Source organism: Ammospiza caudacuta, chromosome 8 (assembly GCF_027887145.1).
Source record: "Ammospiza caudacuta isolate bAmmCau1 chromosome 8, bAmmCau1.pri, whole genome shotgun sequence".
NCBI classification, from domain to species: domain Eukaryota; kingdom Metazoa; phylum Chordata; class Aves; order Passeriformes; family Passerellidae; genus Ammospiza; species Ammospiza caudacuta.
In genome coordinates this window covers 36,267,501-36,286,840 of record NC_080600.1, presented here as the reverse complement: position 1 = coordinate 36,286,840, position 19,340 = coordinate 36,267,501, and the positions used below count along the sequence as shown (strand labels likewise).

Here is a 19,340-nt window from a genome sequence, read left to right as displayed (position 1 = left end):
AATATGATGTTCAACAAAATATTTTGGTTTTTTGCAAAACTTTACTTTGCTGTATGGCCAAAACATAGATGTATTGAATGAGGGGAGCAGTCTATAGGGTATAAACTGGTAATTTTGAAGCTCATGAGGCAAATCAACAAAACTTCTGTCTTGTTTGTGTGTAGTAACAAGGATACTGTAATTAATTTAACCTGCTGGTTCTCTCTACAGAGGTATTAAATTGTCAAGAGTGTTTGCTGACTGCTCATTTCTTTGTCATTACAGATACAGCAGTGGTGTATAAAACCAGGAATGGACATGTTGTTGAACTGAATGTAGAAACAAATACAACTACATTATTACTGGAAAACACAACTTTTGTAAGTAATATATATTATCTCTCTTCTATTCTCTATTATCTTCTCTATTATCTGCTTCTCTCCCAGTGAAAGTCTGCTAACATTTTTTCTTGCTATAGGAGGGAGAGAGTAATATCTAAAAGTTCATGACTTAGACTAAATTGCATATAAATGAAAAATATAATCCTTTCTTCTGTCAGTGAATGATTTCTGAATGAAGTTATTTGTTTTTTTACGTGTAAATAACCAAGATGTTGGAGGATTTGCTGTTGGCTGTGCTTTGTTCAGACCATCTGAAGGGTGGATTGTGCTTGGCATATGTTCTGGGGAATCTATCTGATGTCTATCAGGAAAACATGTTTCATAAAAGGTGGGAATGCTACTTAAATGTTGAGAGTTTTTCACTATTAGAAAAGAGGGAAATTGTTCAAGATTCATAGGAATATTTTCCTTAAGAGAAATAAATATGGAAAGAAAAATGTCATGTTAATCTCTGGTTTAGTTGTTTCTCTGTGCTTTAATGGCTGAGTAGATGATTGGGGATTATTCCTCTTGACCAGCAAAGGGTCAAGAATGGTTTCTGACTAGCAGTAATTGCTAAGAAGTACTTTAATACTTTAGCCTGCATTTTATTTTGCTCTGCTTGGCACTGTTATTCTCAGGGATACCACTTACATTCCACCCTGTAATTCTCGTTTATCAGGGTTTTGCAGCCTAATTGTGTGGCTTGTCAATCTCTCCTCATAAATACTCCATGCAGACCACTGGCTGTTATTGTTAATCCCCGTACTTTTAATTTAATAAAATCTTTTACACCTGCAGACTCAAAAGGATGATTCACTTTCATCAGCGCTCTTTGGCAAAGGCTGATTTTATTCCTGGTCTGTTCCTGGCCTTTGCTGATAGAGATTCTTCTTTTCAAAGCATAAAGCCTCAGGTGACCTTTACTTCTAACTCCTCAAACAAGAAAGAGGAGAGTAGAACTTCAGTAGAAATAATTTGATGCTGATTTCCTAGGTCAGTGTAAAGATGGAGAAGGATGGAGGAGAGAATTCTATTTTAATGGGTGGGTGTGTGTGTGACTCCCCTTCTGTGAGCTGCACCTTCCATATGCTGGGATGTGCCTTGGGGAACCTCTTAGCCCAAAAAAGGCTGTCAGACACAATTAAAACTGGGTGGCGATGCCTTGTGAAGGCTGACCTAGATGCAGGTAAAGAATAAAGTGGGTGTTTATTGAAGGGCCTCAATGGATCCACCTTGGGCAGCACAAGAGCCCAGCCAGGGCTGCACCCAAGGTGAACCCAAAATGGTCAAAAAATGGATGGCCGATCATGAGGTCTCACACTTTTATAAGTTCTGGTCCATTTGCATATTGGAGTTAATTGTCCACTTATAGTCCACTGTTGTTTAGGCTCTTGGGCCTAAAATTTGGGTCATTTGTCCTTGGTCCCCAGCTAGAGAAGGAATTGTTTTGTCTCCCTACTCTGTGAAGAGAGCTTACTATCCCCTAATATGAAGCTCAGAACTAAACACTAAAGCAGCGCAGAATCTGAAAAATAAAAAAGCTAAAACAGCCATCAGTGGAAGGCTGAATGTCTGTAAAGTACAAACCCTCAAGCATTAGGAAGCACTTTCCCTGTTAGCCATTTACCAAGGCTGTGTGAGCCCCTGCCTGGCCAGCCAGGCCTGTGCCAGGTCTGTGTGGTGCCTTCAGTGCATCCTCGAGCTTGAGCAGCTGCTTGGGCATCCCCGGCTGCAGAATTGAGTTTAATGCCAAGCCTGAGTCTCCTCACAGAGGATTCCAGGCACTTCTGGCTGGAAGTGTCTGTCCTGTGCTCCAGAGTGTGGTGCCAGCATGGCAGGCTATTCAGGCCATCATGCCACCCCAGCCTTGCCAACTGATGATGGGTTGGGAAGGACAGGCTGCTTCACACCAGGGGTGTCGCCTCTTTTTGCAAAGTTGTTCTTCCCTGGGCTTTTTATGGAACTGATTTATCCTCAATTCACACAAACCAAGTGAGCTCTAGACACTAGATATCTGCTATTGATTAGAAGTGTGGGAAACTGATCCAAAATATGTAATATTCAAGCAACCATTTAGCAATTATGGGTAAAAAAAAAAAAACAAACCTACATGTATTTTTTTTTCCTGCAGACCTCCTCTCTTTACACAGCCAAAAGTTGAGAGTGTTATACTTAAAAATAGTCAATTCCAGCAATTAGTATTCACATGGAGGAAGGATAATAAAAAGCTGAAAACAGAGCAGAAGGCCCAGCAAGTTTGTTGGTGTATGTTTGGAAGAGAACAGTGGGAAATGTTCTGTGCTGTCTGAAATGGTGGCCAACAATCCTAACAGGATAACATTACTGAGGCAAGTTGAAATCAAAAGCTCTCCTGTTCTTCTGAGCTTGACTGTCCCCAGATTTGCAGTGCTAAATGTAATCTTCTAAAGTTAGACACCTGGATCATTAATCAAACATTTTCCTCGCTCAGTGTCACATCTGCTTAATCATCGGTGCATAATTAGAATGGTGGTGGTTTAATGACTCTGCAGAGATGTCTTGGATTAATAAAAACTACAGCAGAGATCCAACACAGGCAGTGGCAATGCAAGTTCCTTCATTCTTCCCTATCAAAGGGTTTTAGTCATGGACGAGTCACCTTTTGATGGGAGTTATTAGTCTGATTTCAGTCTGCATTTGCTTTCCTGTTTGCCTTTGCTCAAGCAGCCAGAGAAATGGCAGGCTTTTCTCAGTAATGTTAATAATTGTCCATGGAGAATTGAACTGCTGTGATAAACTCCTTGTGCAGAGAAAAGGGGCAAGTAATGACTCTTTGTCACCCCTGATTGGACTGTGTTTGAATCAGCAGCTCAGAGGAGATTTTCTTTTTTCCCCTCATTGCTCAGCCCCTGAAGCAATCTTCCACTGGGCACAGATCACTGGCTCTTCTTTTGCATCCTAGAGACTGCCACTCTCCTGCAAAGTACACACCTTTTATCCTTCTTTGTGTTGCTTATTGTGTAGGAGCCAGGTAGCCCTAATGAGAATCTGCAGTGCTCACTGAGTAGGTGTATCATCAAAAAAGCAGGCTGCAGATTTAAAAAAAACCCCTATGTTAACAGATATAAAGATAACAAAATCCCCCAACCTTTAAAAGTACCATTAATAATAGTCATGCACCTGGAAAGAAGAAAGGCTGGTGTTTTGTCATTCTGGCATGCCCACTTCTCTTACACAGGGGAAGTATCTATCCCAAGTTCTTGAAATAAAGTACTTTTTTTAGGTTTTATTATCTAAATCAGGTTTTATTTAGAAGTAGAAAAATTTCTTGCATTCTTCTGGGACGGAATCCTTTTCTGTAATCAATTAGTAAAACAGTCTGGTCTTTATATAATTAATCTGTCAGTAAAGCAATGTTATGGGTAACAAATACAGTGCCATAAGTGAAAAGGGTAGGTTGCAAAGCACAAGGAATATTTGTTGACATCTCTGGGTGTTATTATTTAAGGATGTTTTCTAATACACATTTTCCTCTGACTGTATCCATGCAGTCCCTCCTGTTTTAGCTGTCTAATAAACAGTTAATATCCTTAGCCAGCAGCATATAAATGTTCACAGCTGGAGGCTGGGCCAGTCTCCTATGAAGAGGAGCCAGAAAAAGCCCTAGACATTAATCACTGTGTGGCATCCTGGTGTTTGAGATGCTGCCTCGATACATGATTACAATATGTTCTCTATCATCTGCCTGGGCTGCCTATCACTGTGATCCTAAGTGACAACCTACCAGCTTTTCAGCGTTTGGCAATACTTTATTGCACTTCACACTTCCAAAATCAGTGGCATTATGCCACATTTAGCTAAGAAATTTCAGTGTTTAGCAAGCATTTTGTTGAATGCTTTTGCCATCAGCTGTTCCTTAGGATCAGTAAAAGCAGGTTATCAGTTCACACACAGCCCAGCCACAAGCTGGAGAGGAGACAATGCAGGGCCACGTGGATCCTTTAGCTAAGGGAAAGTTGTCCATCTGGTTCTTTATTCTATCTCAGCTTCTCAAGCCTGTTTTACAACCCTTAAACACAAAACTAACTGGAAAAAGCAAGCACAGAGAGGATAGAAAATGTGTATAGGGACTGTGTGTTCTGGTATGGAACTTTCCAAGTGTGTTGAATTCTCTGAAAGAAACCTGCAGAAGTTTTGCATTCATTTCTCCCTCTTTAAAAAGCTGCAATAATTTTGAAAGTGTTAAGACTTTTGTTAGTCCTCAGTTTCACTGCTCTTGTGGTGCATGTATTCAGATTCCCTTGTGGTATTTGTATTCAGATTCCATGCACACACCCTGACAAACACTCAGGGTCCTCTGTCACAAGTGAGTCCACTGGGACTCCTCCAGGCTTTGGAGTGTGCATGATGGGATAAATTTTGAATCTGTTGATTTGTTTTCAATACCAGGCAATACAAGTGGAATTGTTCTCAGTTTGTGAAAACTGTCCAGCTGTACTCTTCTAACCCCCAGTAATTCCTGATTTGCTGTGCCCCTTGATTTCTGTGCCTTTCCACAACTCTTTTCAAGCTCAAAGGGCGACTGCATTCATGGTGCACAGCAAACAATTACTGCTGAGTTTCAAACCTGTTTCCAGAGGCTTTTCAGGAGCTCACCCTGCAGCCTGTTGTGTTGCTGTGTTACTGAGGACAGGGAAGGGCCTTGCTGCCTGCTATTGGTGTCAGAAGGTGACAGAGCAGGAGCAGTCCTGGCTCAGGGACCAGGGTCAGGCTGTGGCAGCCCAGCTGTGACAGCCCTGTGGAGGCCTTGCAGCCAAAAGCAGAGAATGAGAGCTTCAGTCTGAGCAGAGCTTTTGGCAGGGACTATTTTGTGGTGTTTTACAGAGCATTGTTCATAAACAGCCCTTGTTGTTCTCTTCCTTTGGATACTTTTTTTGTTTTGTTTTGTGCTCCCCACCACACCACCTTCCTCTTTTGATATGAAACTCAGTGCAGCATCATAATGCAATTACAGTTCTTTTGTTGATTAATGTAGATTTAATTGCAAGAGTAGGTTACATGCTTGTATTTTAAGAACCTTGCATAAGAGATTAATGAAAGGGTGAATAATAGTAAATACCTTAAATAACATTATATAACCACATAAATATTGATAGTTTTTGCAACACTGGACATTTTAATGACCCACACATGTTGTAAATAGGTGATTATGAATATTGTAACATTCTCTCTACTCTCCCATGCTCCTCTGGTCCAATAACCCTCTCAGCACAGCCTTTTCAGCAGAGGGATTTTTATGAGGAGGGGTTTATTGTTGCAGTGCACCACTGTGCATCAAGGTAGGAAAGCCTGACAGATGGAAGGGTTTGCAGTCACTGTGATTTGGTTAGGTGGTGACAATTGGTTTTTGTCCAAGTTTTGTCCAAGAAGGAGGTTTCACTATAAAAAAAGTGAAAATATCAGGTTATGGCAACTCTGTGGGATTTCTCTAAATGCTATTCCTGGTAAGATTGTTCCTTGATATAGTTAAGGGTTAAATATGTCAATTGTCCTGGCAAATGGAGGGGGAAAAGCTTCTGTGATTGACAGGTTAGAGGTTATTGTCTATCAGTGAGGTGGTGGTGCAAACCTCATGTCTGTTTTTATATCCCACAGTTCCAGGTGGGTTTGGGGAATTTGGTTCCTGTTTTTGAGAGCATTGAAGTCAGCTGAGGTCATGGTTTGAGGCACATTTGTCTTTTAAACTGGATAGGAAACCTGAGGGTTAACAGTTCCAGCACCTGGCATTGCAGGATTTTTGGGTCTACATTAACTGCTCAGGTGACACAAGAAGCACCGCATTAAGAAACGTAACCTTGGAAACCCAAATTTTTCATCATTCCAATTATAGCATGTTTTTCTAATTACAACCTGTCTTTCTCAGAGGTTCCCCGTTTCCAGCCTTGCTCCACTCTCTGCTGCTTTCTCATGGTCCATGTTCTCCTTTCGGTCACAGCAGTGGCAGTGAGGGAGAATCCCATTGTTCCTGGACTGCCAGCGCCTCCCAAGGGAACTGTGACCTGCCAAATGCCTTCTCCTCCTGCAGCTCCTGTAATTCCATCCTGCCTGACTCCTTTTATGCCATTTGGCCAATGCCTGTCTGATAAGTGGAGCTGGATACCTGTGAATGCTGATGAACCCCCATCCCATGAGATTCCACTACACCATCAAGTTAAATTTCTGATACAGATGTAGATGTGCAATAAAGGGATGTATAATGTCCTGGTTGCCACCAAGATCTAAAACAACAGTCTTGAAGATCCTAAAATATTTCATTCTGGATGAATAATAATAATAATAAAAAATATAAAGCCTAAATATGTGTTAAGGGAGCACTAAAATGCTGGAGAAGGAGAATAACAGGAGTGTGGAAGATGAAAGTTTCTGGGGAAAAATAGAAGCACAAGAAACTGAAACAGCAGGAGGGGTAAACCCAAAGGAAAAAAAACCCAAACCAGACAATTAAGCAGATTTCACCACAGTGAACATTTCTTTAAATCTGTTTTAACTATGATATATTATCTCAATTAAAACCATGCAACTGAAACTATGGAAAAAGAAGACTGTAAAGTATACATGTTATAAAAATATTTTTACAACTCAGGGCTAGACTGTATTACAGATAACTTCATCTGTTTGCTCTTTACCATGTTTTTGAAAGATTAGGAATAAGGCACTGATTTAAATGTCATAGTAGTTAAAATCCACAAAACTAGTAGCCTCAAAATTTTATAGTATGTGAAAGATGAAGAGAGTCACCAGTACATCAGGAGCTCAGAACTAGGGTTTAAGAAAACAGGAGAAATAAAAAGAACTGCTATTAGAGGCCCTTGCTGAGGATGCAGAGCCTGAACCAAGACTAAAATTTCTCTTAAACACCACCATAACAGTTATTTTTAACAGGAAAACACACATACGTACAAAGTTAGAAAAAGAAAGAAATATTGACATTGGAAATCAAACTTGGGAATATATTGTCCACTGGAATTCTATGTTCCATTTTAATCACCCATATGTAAAGATGGAAACAGCCACTTCTTCTTTTCCATGCAAAACTATATTTTAGCAATTCCTGAAAGGTGGATGAGAGCATGAAACTGGAAAGCTGAAGGACAAAAGCCTGTTCAAATTCTGTCTTTTTGCCTGGATTTTGCTTTTACTGCAATGGCGGCAGTGAGACCACTGAGGTCATCACAACATGCATCACTGTCAGGAGAAGAATTAAAACTCTTAGCACAGAAAGTATTTCAAAGAAACCTAGAAATACAGTGTTTCATATGGCTAGACCTGATTTTACAGTCAGTGGGAGATTTGGTCGAGTGAAGAATGAAAGATCAAGAATAAGGATCATTTATGTCTGAAAAAGTGAAATTATGTCAAATATAGCAATATAGGAAAAGTGGCTGACAGGTGTGTGAATTTAGCAGGGAAGACAGTGCACAAGTGTTAAAAAACCCTACATTTATTTTGTCTCAGAATTATGCAGTAGTGTGGACTGTAACCAATTCAAGGATTACAGCAATTTCTCCCGTCCAAGTGTTTTCTGATTGCATGGAGCTGATGTTTTTCATAGGGATTTCAACTCTTGATGGGGCTGGATAAAGGGAAACAAGGAAACTCCCTTCCCTTTTAACTTTATTCTGCCTTTGGAAAGGGATGAGGGTGTGCATGGAGTGCACAGGGTTGGACTGCCCCAGTCCCCAAGGGCTGGTATTGAGCAGGGATGCAGAGGGAAACCAGCCCTGCTTCTGCATCCCTGGACTCTGCCTAATTAGGCAGCTGTGTTTCTCCCAGTTTCAGAGCTTATTTGTCCAAATTCCATTTCTTGGAGATCAAGCACAGCAAACCCATAGGGTTATAGTCACATGGGGCAGCATTCAGGTCTGTCTTCCTTAATGAAGGCTAAATTACTCCTGACAAAGCAAGAAGCTTGAGAAATTGGGGATATGCAGACCTGTGGAACAGCCATCCTCCAGATAACAAGACACCTGAGGGTTTTTAATTCCTAGTGTATTTCCAATGTGGTATTTCCCCAACACTTCCTTTTAAACTCAGAAATGTGTTTAAGAAGAGAATAAACCCTTGAGGTCAGAGTCCTCTCAAGCTTCTTTTTCATTAATAAATATGTCTAACCCCTGTAGAGACTGGCCCAATAGATGCTCTCCCAAAGGTTTGTGTGGCATACATCTCATCTCCTGCAGCAAGAACTGAAACTTTATTTTAAGCCCTTCACCAGCTGGTCCAATCTCCTCAGCCATGGGGTCAGGCAGCTGTTGGTTGATGAAATCCCTTAGACATGTTTGAAAAAGGGGAAAAAAACAAATCTGTCTTTTGTTTAAGTGACTGACAGATCTTGAGTTTACTTGCAGGAGGAATGACTCAGGTGATTTAATTTTCCGTTTTTAAGGGTTTCTTCTGTAGGTGTTCTGAATTAATTGCCAAAATTATGCTTGTCTTTACCCAAAAAAAAACCCTTCAAAACCAGAATTTTAAGGAAATTGTTATCGCTTCAAGTCACTTAAATCTCTCTGCAATTCTATTAGAATTAAATATCTATTTTATTAAAAGCTTGATTGTAAATCAGGCTTAAATAAAAGGGCTAATACTGTTTTTATGATAATTTACAGAAATCAGTGTTGATATCAGCTTTGGCCATGAGCACAAGATTTCTGCTGGTATAACACAGCTTTATACTCCTTTTACCAAGAATTATGCCATTATGCTAACAAAAATAAAACTATTTTGCCAACACCCATTACCATATTTTTTTTTGCATTGAATATTCACCTTGTGTCTGGGGGCAAATAGAAGTATGCAGGTGAGTGCAAGCTGAATAAATAAGGTTAGTGGGATTCAAAAGATTTTAAATCTCAAATCCACAACACACTGTACTTGAATATGCAAGTTGTTCTTGCTGGTATTGCCTGGCACTGCCAATGGCTTGCAGCTGAGCTGCTCAGGTGTTTGAGGAAGAGCCTCATTGCCTTTGTGGTGGCTCCATCAGGGACTGCAGGCTCTTGCTCAATGTGGGAGCTGGTAGGAGCTGCACTGCCTGGGAGTGAATTTGGAAAGTTGCCTGGCTTGTGTAGTGCGGAGGTAGTGGGGCAATAATTAATAAACTGCTAGAAAGAAGATAAATTTCACATCTGAAAATATTTTCAGTGAAGTGCCAGGAGAAGGGAATGTTACTCATAGATTAACATGTAACTCATAGATTAACATGCTTTAGGATGATTAACTGCTAAAATCAAATTTGGGCACAGTAGAAATCTGTTCTGGATGCTTTGCAGATACAGAAAGTTGGTTTAAGGTTTGTTGTCTTTTTTTCTTTCTTCTTTCTCAAGACTGCAGATTTGTCTTCTGACTTTTGATTCTGTTATGCTGCTGAATCAAAGAGTTCATCTTCAAAAATATTTTCCCCTTTAATTCTTTTGGATAACTCGATTCTAACTATATTAGAACCTTAGGAACCTGGATTTAATGTGTATACTAATGTATAGCATCTTTTCAGTTTATTGGAAGCTCTTTTTTCCCAGGTATAGCTCCTTAGCTACTCTGAATGTAATAGTTTGTGACTTCCTACTTGTGTACCTTTAAACCCCTGTTGAATTCATTAGTTTAGTGGTGGGATTAAGCTAAACAGAGCAAGATCCTTAAGAAATCAAATAGTGGATAGATCTTGTCCTACATAGCTGTTTTTTATTTTTCATTTTATGGCTTTGTTGTTCTTTGTTTATTTTTTTGCTGTCCTATTTTTTTTCTATTCTTATCTGCATTTATCATTTTTTCTTTTTCCTTTCATTCTGCAAATAGATGTCTTGAGATTAATTTGAAATTACTTCCTTCAGCGCCCTTTAAAACACATTCTTATCTTTCTCATGCAGTAGATTCATTAAATTATTTCTGACATCAACACTACCCCTTGATGAAATTGCAATCTTGAATTCAATTGGGTGTCATGCGGTCTTGAGCGGATGTAAACCATTATTAGTTTTATAATGTTACTTTATGTTTCACTTTTCTCTCTGTTAAGAATTTTCTTTAAGAAAGACTTTTGCTTTGGTTCAAGTTGTTTTGCAAAATGTTTGTGTATGTGGTGTTAAAAGAAAAGCAGTAGAGATGTAGTGCACACCTATTCTTTTTATTGCATATTATCTTTAAGGCCAGCCTAGTGATGAATCTCCCTTTTAGTCATTCCAGCCCAAGTGTCTTTCTTCATTCTTTGGGAATGACTTGGTTATAGTTATTATCCTTGAACTTAGTGCTTGTAATGATTATAGAAAAAAACTCATTGGCCTCTTATTGGTATTTAATTTTGAAGCCAAATTCTTCTGTTGCCATTGTGCTAATACCAGCTAATTAGACTAAGAATTATTTAATGAGTCCTTATTTTGTGAAAATTACATTGGTTTTTTAAACCAATTCTGTCTTGTGAATGGGAAGTTCTTAAATGAGGCGCAGGAAAATTTGGAAAATGGGATCTCATGCTTTTCTATTCACTTTTACTGTTTGTTACTTCATTGCAGGTAACCTTCAAAGCATCAAGGTACTCTGTTTCACCAGACCTAAGATTTGTTCTTCTTGCATATGATGTTAAACAGGTAAGCCAAGCCTTCCTAATCAAAGAGCCTCTAAATCAAAACTCCAAGAACTTTGTTGTTTTGTATGTTTCATTTGTAATTCCACACGTTATGACTTGTGTACTTGATTTCTCTTCCCAAAACCTTCTGGTTCAATGATGGGGAAGTTTGTATTGAGATGTTTGTCAAGGTATTGCCTGGTTCTCAGGAAGATAAATTGCCATGCTGGTTTTGGCAGTAAAGGTTTTCTAACCCTTAAACTGTTCTGTTACTGCCTGCTAAAGTGCAATCGTATCTTTTGATATTCCTTCTGTTTTAAACAGCTGCACTGGTAATTTATGGACTATACAAAACAAAAGGTCTAGGCTGATTCACATAAGGGAATTTTTATTCATGTCTTCAAGAATCTGAAATGTGATAGTCTGGAAGCCTGTAAATGCAGTGTATTCTTTGTTTCTTACAGTATTTAGAAGTATTGGAGGCTATTAGATTGTCAAAATGAGTTTTGATCAATAATAATATATAGAGTTTTCTAAGATAAATCTTGTAACACAAAAAGGAAATTAAAAAAAAGCTCTAGGAATTTTATTAATTTCTTCTGTGTATATTGGTGCTTGTATAAAAAGTGCTACTAAAATGTGAACTGCTTTTCATGAAAGAATAGTTCTGGGTTGATGAACTCAGTGGTTACTTGAATAAGTTTGGGTTGTTTTGTTTGTTCTAACAGTGTTGATATAAAGTGATTGGCTAACTTGGTATTGCATCCAAATAGGGTTTTCCTCTACCAGTTGTGCTGGATTCCAGATCAAGCTTTCCTTACAATGTGCATATATCTGTAGGTGCTCTTGTTCAGTTCACTGTTTTTTTGATGAATGGTTCCAGTTTATTCCTATGCTCCTTGCTACTTCCCTTCTTGATTGCTTTTTATTTTGTGGAAGATTTAATAATCCCTCATACTGACTTAAATTCCTCATTTGTTCTATGGAATTTTTGATTTTGAATGTTTGTTTTTTGTTTTTTTTTTCCTTTGAGATTTTCTTGGTACTAACATATATAGCTGATAAAGGTAAATAACGAAAACGTGAAAGTGTCTGTCACACTTTATTACATCTAAATGTGTTAACACCATGATAAAGATGGTCCACTGACATGCAGAGAGCTCTCACTGTGTGCTGATTCTGTCAGTTTGCAATTCTTTCTGTATTTCAGTCTTGATTTCATTGCAAAAAGAAACTTTTCTGTCCTTTCACAGTGAAGTTACGTAGAGGAAAGAGTTTGCAGCACTTACCTTTTCCATCTAGAGGTTTTCTTTGCTCAACTGTGTTGACAAAAAGAAATTAAAAAGCGAAATGAACAGGGGTAGGGCAGCAGTTTGTGGTGGCAGTCCTGGGTGCCTTTGGATGAGGCTTCTGTCACTTGGACTGGTCCAGCTGAGCTCGTGGCTTTCAAACCAGGAATGTGCCATGATTGTTGTGTCTTCTACAAGTGTTGATCCTAAAACTCTAAAATAGCTGGATGTTGTCAGTCAGATGTAGATAATACCTTTGCTCCTGAATGTGTTGCTTAAGGTTGAAGGAAGAAGCACCAAAAGTCATGTAAGACAATTTATTCAGATGTTGCAAAAAATGTTGTTGTGAATAACTGTCTGAAAGTCTTTTATTTTTCCTCCAACTTTTCTGACTTTTGGGATATTTGTTAGACTGGTAAGGCACTTCTGTTTCCTCCAAATCTGTTGGAGAAAAGGCATGCAATGCCTGTATATTTCTTTTTAACTAATGCTTCTGAATGACATCAAGGGTTAAGTTAGTGTTCATAATTCTTGTAGTTTAGGAATCTTTTTTTTCCTCAGTCAGAGCCAGACTTACTGCATCTAGATGAGAGGAAATCTGCCTGTCTACCTTTCTTTTCCCCCCAGCTGCTAAGTATAAATGATTAAATTTATTGACTATAAAATTAAAATCAATACTAAGCAGCATAATTTAATTGGAGAGTTTCCAATTAGTTTCAGTAAAACCAGGCCAGATTCTTTCTTCATGCCTCTTTTGAATGTAACTTTTTATGAAGCTGAGGATTTCCTTATTGTCAAAGTTACAGCACATGGTTGAGTCTAATAATACCCAGTTCAAGCAACCACAAGTAACTTATTATAAGTATTTAGTTGATCTCTCCATCTGCTATAAATTGCCACAGGTCTCTGGACCTTATGTTTGCCCCTTATTTTTCCTTCTTTGTTAAGATTTAGGTGTATAATTGTCCTGCAATGTATTTGATGGGATTTCTGCTTTTGAGGACTGTGAAGAATTTGGGTCTTTAAAATTATAATGGTTGTTTACATACATCAATCTGTGCTCTTTGCAACATACAGTAATACAGCTGGAACAGATTTATTAATCAACAGTTTTATAAATAAGCTAGTGTGTTTCAGCTGAGCAGATTGGAGGGAAATAGAGACAAATACTTCTTCAAGAGATTTTGTGATGAAATTTTAATTAGGAACACAGTTATTTTGATGTTTGGATTTAAAATAAATGTTAAATTAAATAGTCTAATATTTATTTTGCTGTTGTCAGCATTTTCTTTAATCCATTTTATGCTTGGACTGGCAAACTTTAATTAAATTTGCAGTTGTTTCAGCACAATTAAGAATATCTTCTATGCATAACGAAACATAAATCTGCATGAAAATAAGCCATGTTTAAATACAAAAGTAATAATTGGATCATTTAAATTATGCTTTATACACAGATGAAAACCATTTCATGTGGCATAGCAGCTGGTTTGGTGGAACTCTGTGAAAATATTATGGAAGAAAGCTCTTTTGCTGAGGAGTTGGAGGTGTTGTACATTGATTTCTGGATGTCAGGCTCCCTCCATCTCCTTCCCAGCAGTCACAGAGCACAAGCCCTGGGGCTGGCTGGTGGTTCCTGTTGGAGCACAATGGAGTGGTGATTGTAGATGTCCTTTCTGTGTGATCTTTGCTGCAGTACTCCATCATTCTCCACACTCCTCGATTGCTTTTCACCAGTTCTCCATGGTTTCTGACTTTGCCAAGCTCCCATGGCTCAGCTGCAGTGCACGTGGGCTTTCTGGCTGTAGCTCACCACAATTTGGTCGGTGTCGCTGAAAAAGTCTCATCGTGCAAGGCAGCAGTTCAGGAATAGGAGCTAATTTGGGAAATGAGCTCAGACATCCTTGCTGGATGTCAGGCCATCCTCATTCTTCTGGGGCAGTGGGAAGACAGCACCAGGGAAACTATTGTACCCATTGTATGCAGGGAGGGGACAGTTTTGCAGGGCTGTATCTTTTTGATTTTCCTTTGAAATTGCCAAGGTGTGAGCAAAGAATGTGACACTCTGGGTGACAGCGTATCTAAGCCAGTTGAGATTTCAAGAGGAAAGATTATTTCACTGTTGCTTTCAATAAGGACTGTGTTAAAATGGTATTTTAAACTTTTCTCACTCTTCTGGTGGTATAATTCACAACTACCAAAATCTGATTTATAGTTTTGATAGGGAAATGGAAATCAGACATTCTGTTCTTGTATTAATGGTAAAGAATGGGGCAGTGAATTTGCAGAAGAGTGAGAATTAAGGTCCTAAGAAATTCTTTCACCTTTAAGAAACTTTGGTGTTAACTTGGTATCACATCCCTCAGCAGACTGTCCCTGCTTGTCCCTGGACTCCACATGAAATGAAAAAACCAGCTTTATTCCAGATATTAGTGAGTTTTTGCTCAGACATCATGGGCATGTTCTCCCAGTGCTCTTGCTAAAGCATAATTTGCCGCAGAAAAGCAAATGAAGAAGTAGATGAGATCATTTCCTCTCATCCTTCACGTGATTAAACCCTTGTGATTTTTTTTCCTCTCCCTGCAAACAAACTGTTCTTTCCTTTTCCCTGCTTTCAAAGCCCTTTTGAATGCCAAGCTTCAGGAATTTTTTCTTACTTCATTTTCTTTTCTATTAATAGGGCATAATCTTCTGTTTTCAGTACATGATAATTATGTGTGAATTTTTTAGCTCTTGGTTCAGAAATGTGCTTAAAACAGATTAAAGTTCAGCTCTAGTTTAGAAGCACGAGCATTTAAATACTGTCTAAAAAAGGAATTCTTTTCCTGAATTAGGACTTCAAATTGTAATCTTTTTTTGCTAGAGAATTTTTAAAAAACAGTATGTTTAGCTTAAGAGAAATAGATTTTAACACTTCTCATGGTAAGATCAGGATGAAGAATAACCCAATACTCTTCAGAAAGGAAGGAGAAAAATAATTTTAGATCTAAATGTCATTCATCTGGTAGAAATAGTTCAAAAGTGTATCTGAATATTTTCAGTTTTATGTATAAAAGATGAGATTCCAACACAGCGTTTGAAGCAAAGAACCCCCAAGTTACTTTCTGCTTTGTGCTGATTCCTGTCATCAATTTGCTGCAGTAATATCTCTTTTTCAGAGGATAATGACAGGGAGTACTGACCACGGTCTACAGCAAATGAAGGACAAACAAGTGACATTCTCATCAAGCTTTTAGATTGCCTCTGGTACTGACTTACTCAAGTGCACTGAAAGGATCTTCAGGATTTTGTCTGCAAATTAGGAGAATCCATGAGGGGAAGAACTCACTGAAGTCTTAAATTATGAGTATGTGTTCTGCATTAGAAGATTATCTTTCTTCCAAGCAGGTGGAAACTAAATGCTCAGTTGCTAGTAAACCTCTGGATCAGTGAAATTTATTTGTGGATTTTTCTTCTGAAAAAGTTAAAAGCTAAAGAAACTACCTTGCACTGTGTCTTATTTTTAATCACAACACTGGTTTTAACATGTGCACGTGTTTTCAAGATATTTTATCCAGTGCTTTTGGAAGTCTGATTGTGAGGAGCGTTATCTGTGTATCAGCCAAGGCTTGGAAACACACATAACAAAGATGAAATGAAATCTGTCACCCAGCACATGGAAACAGCATTTTCTCAACAAGATTATTTCATACAAAGGAATAACAAAAGACTTTTTAAACCAGCAGCGATCTGGCCAACAATATTTTATGTAGCGCTCTCCATGAAGTAAAGATCTGATATAAAATTCATGCTATCACCTTTTCCCTCAAAAAATGCCTGTTTCTTTAGATAAACCTGTTGTTCATGTGTATTTCTGCAGGTCCTCAGGGTAATCTTTCATCTCTCATTTGTTCATTTTGAGATGAGTCCAGGAGCAAATCATGCATGTGCACAGTCCTGAACTTACAAGATCGTAAATAAAACTCTGATCCTGACATGACTTTCCCATTCATCTTTATCTCCTGTCAAGAACAAGAAAGACCAATTTTTATCAGCTTTAGGGCAGCAAGAAAAAAAATAGGAAGAGATTTTTAAGAAAGATCCACCCCAAAATCTGAGCTTATTTATTACAAATAATTTTTGTGATATATTTTGTTCCTCTCTTAGATATGACAAGACTGGGTGCTTAAAAGGTCAGATATTGAGCAATTTGTGGAATTAGGCTGCTCAAATTTTTGCCTTTTCAAGGCTGTTATTTTACTTGCAGTTGGAGTTTTAGATGGACAGAGTCTGGTAATATAACAGCTAGGGCTGTAGGTTTTCTTGACACAGTGCACTTCTTTTTCATATATTTGACTTTATAGAGCTCCACAGCTAAGCAAGGCATTTTAAAGATATAAAAAGCCAAGGTCTTTGCCTGAAGAGATGATGTGTTTTGTAGTAAAATCTGGCCAAATGAATTTTATGACAGCACCTACTATCATGAATTATCCCTCAGGATAATATTCATGTGAATACAGTGTGTCCCACTTCTATCCAGGATTTTATCTAAATTATGTGGCAAAATGCAATAGCAACCAGCACCCATAAATGGATGAAGGGAAAAACAGAGTCTGTTTTATGGTGAGAATCATGGACACTGATGTTTGTTTTGTATTTGTCTGAAAAACAGACTTCACCTTTTGTTCCTGTTGAGTTGTAGTCCTTTAAGTGCTGCCTTCAGTCCATCAGACAGGTTAATGCCTCTCCACATACTAGAAGCAGCAGACTTGTAAGTGGAGGATCTGCATCTATCTGCAGTTGTGTGTAAAAATTATTGTTGTGTTTGTGATGGGATGTTGGGGATGCTCCCTGCCAGGGTGTTACTGTGGTGTTCTACAGGACAGGGCTAGAACTGTCACATTTTTTTCCTCTAAAAATAAAAAAATGAACTGAAAAGATGGGAAACTGGAGTAGTATTTGGATGTTCCACTGTTTCTTTACATCTGATAAGGGAATATCACTTGTCACATGCCCGTCCTTATGCATCCCCTTCGTGTTTTTTCATAAGGCATGTGTTGGTTCATATATGCAGTGTAACAGTTAAAAAAATAGATCACTTTTCCTAATAAACCACATCAGGCAGGGTATTGCTGCTTTTCAAGTAGTTTACTAAGTTTGTCTGTTCCATTTATACTTACAGGATTGCTGCTCAACCTCAAGTTTTAGAAGTAAGGAAAATAAATAATTCTAAATGAGGTAAAAGATGGCTTTTTGCCTTGTTCAGAGTTGCCAGAGCTGAAAAATCTGAATTCATATTTCAGGTTCTTGTTCAAAGCCAGTATTGAAAAAGAAGATTGTACTTTGCTGTTGTTCAGAAAGAATGAAGGCATTTAGCTTTTCAAAGAAAATGTTTATTGACAGAAAAAGTATTTCTTTTCAATAGTATTGTCATTCCTATCAAGTATGAATACTGCTATTTCAGGAGGACCTAGGTGGTGTCCAGCTGAGTTTCTGAGATCCAGCAGCTTAGAAACTCAGTCTTAACAGAAATCTGATTTTTCAGAGTGGTTGTACTCCTACATCCCATAATAATCCATGGGGACTGGAATCCCACTGTGCTAATGCTATATAAACAGGCAATATTGCACTATTTAATTCATCATTTCCCCTAATCTATGAACAATTTATTGTGTAATGCAGAAGTTGTGCCTTCTGCTGTGAAACTGGCAACTGCCACATCTTCCCTGCTCCTCTCTTGTGCATGCAGAATGTGCAGAAATGACCCAGAAATGTCCATTGCAGGTAAAGAGTTTGTCTGTCACAGCCCACTGACAGAAAAACCCAGTGTCTGAAAGGTGTTGGGGTTTTCTCTGTTGTTTTGTGATGTTTTTAATTCCACATATCTCTTCTATGTGCTGGAATCACGTACAACTGAAAGGCCGTTATACACTGGTAATGTGTGTTTGGGGGTTTTTAGCAGATGGGATAGAAATTATTTTTCTTATCAAAATATGTGATAACAAGTCTTCCTCAACAATGCTGAATGGATAAAAAAAACGCAAAAACAACCAACCAAGAGGCTGTTTTAGTAAAAGAAAGACAAGCAAGGACAGCCTGAATAAATAACAGTGCAAGAACTGTTGCGATCCCTAATTGGGGACTGTGTTAGTAGCTGTTAAAGGCTGCAAAAGCTGAACAGAGCTTTAATTTGGATTGAGATCTGCCAGAGTTCACCACAAACAAGACTCAACTGGTGCACCCACCTGTTTTTAACAATTCTCTATTTTGTGCTCCTAAAAAATAAAATTCCCTTCCTCTCTACCAAAACAATAAGGACTAAAAGAATATTTTCTACATCTTTCAGTTTTGACAGGTTTTACCCTGAGCATGAATCATTGCTATTTCACCCACTACTCCTATTGATTTCTCAAATACAAGAGCTGGCTCACATCAAATACTGTGAATAAATGACCTCTGAGGAGCAAAATCACTTCATGGGTCTCACTGTCCCCTTATGTTAAAACATTTTACTGAAAATGCCATGTATGTTTTATCTGATGTAGATATCCTCATGGCCTATAGTGACTAATTCCAGATCTGACTTAGACACACTCTTTTCATATGGACTGCAAATAGACACAGTGGAATTACCTTAAAAATAGTCCTCTAAGCAAATGCCTGCAGTCCAGTTCATGGGTTCAATACACTTAAAAATCCATTTTAAACAATGGGGTTTTTTTGCTTTTATTTCATCTTTCATAATGGTGTCTCTCTGAAATTCAATAATAATGTTTCTTACTGAGAAATGTGATATGCATTATAGCTTTCTCATTAAGCTTTTAAATAAGATACCATTAGTATTGATGTATGTAATCCCAAATGGTCACTTAATCTTAAAATTGTCATTGATCACACATTTAGAATTTTAGTCTTGCAGCCAAAATAGTACCTATTGTCAGTGGTCATGAATTTTCTACCAATAGCAATTAACATCTTTCTTTGGCTGCAGTGTTATGAATTAGATTTACAAACTAGGGATGACTTAGTGATTTTCTGGTTGTTGGGTTTTTTCCTTAACAACATTTGCTAAAGCATCTTTTCAGATGCATTGATATACAAAATAGAATGCTT

At 38.1% G+C, this 19,340-nt stretch overlaps 1 protein-coding gene across 3 annotated transcripts in view; it reads left to right on the top strand.

Moving 5' to 3' along the window:
• Positions 1-19,340, top strand: part of DPP10 (dipeptidyl peptidase like 10) — a 245,255-nt gene that overhangs the window by 117,881 nt on the left and 108,034 nt on the right. For all 3 annotated transcript variants that reach the window (XM_058809979.1, XM_058809978.1, XM_058809977.1), the window contains exons 4-5: positions 265-359; positions 10,907-10,981. In XM_058809979.1, the coding sequence (XP_058665962.1) occupies positions 265-359; positions 10,907-10,981 (170 nt within the window). The remainder of the gene's footprint in view (positions 1-264; positions 360-10,906; positions 10,982-19,340) is intronic.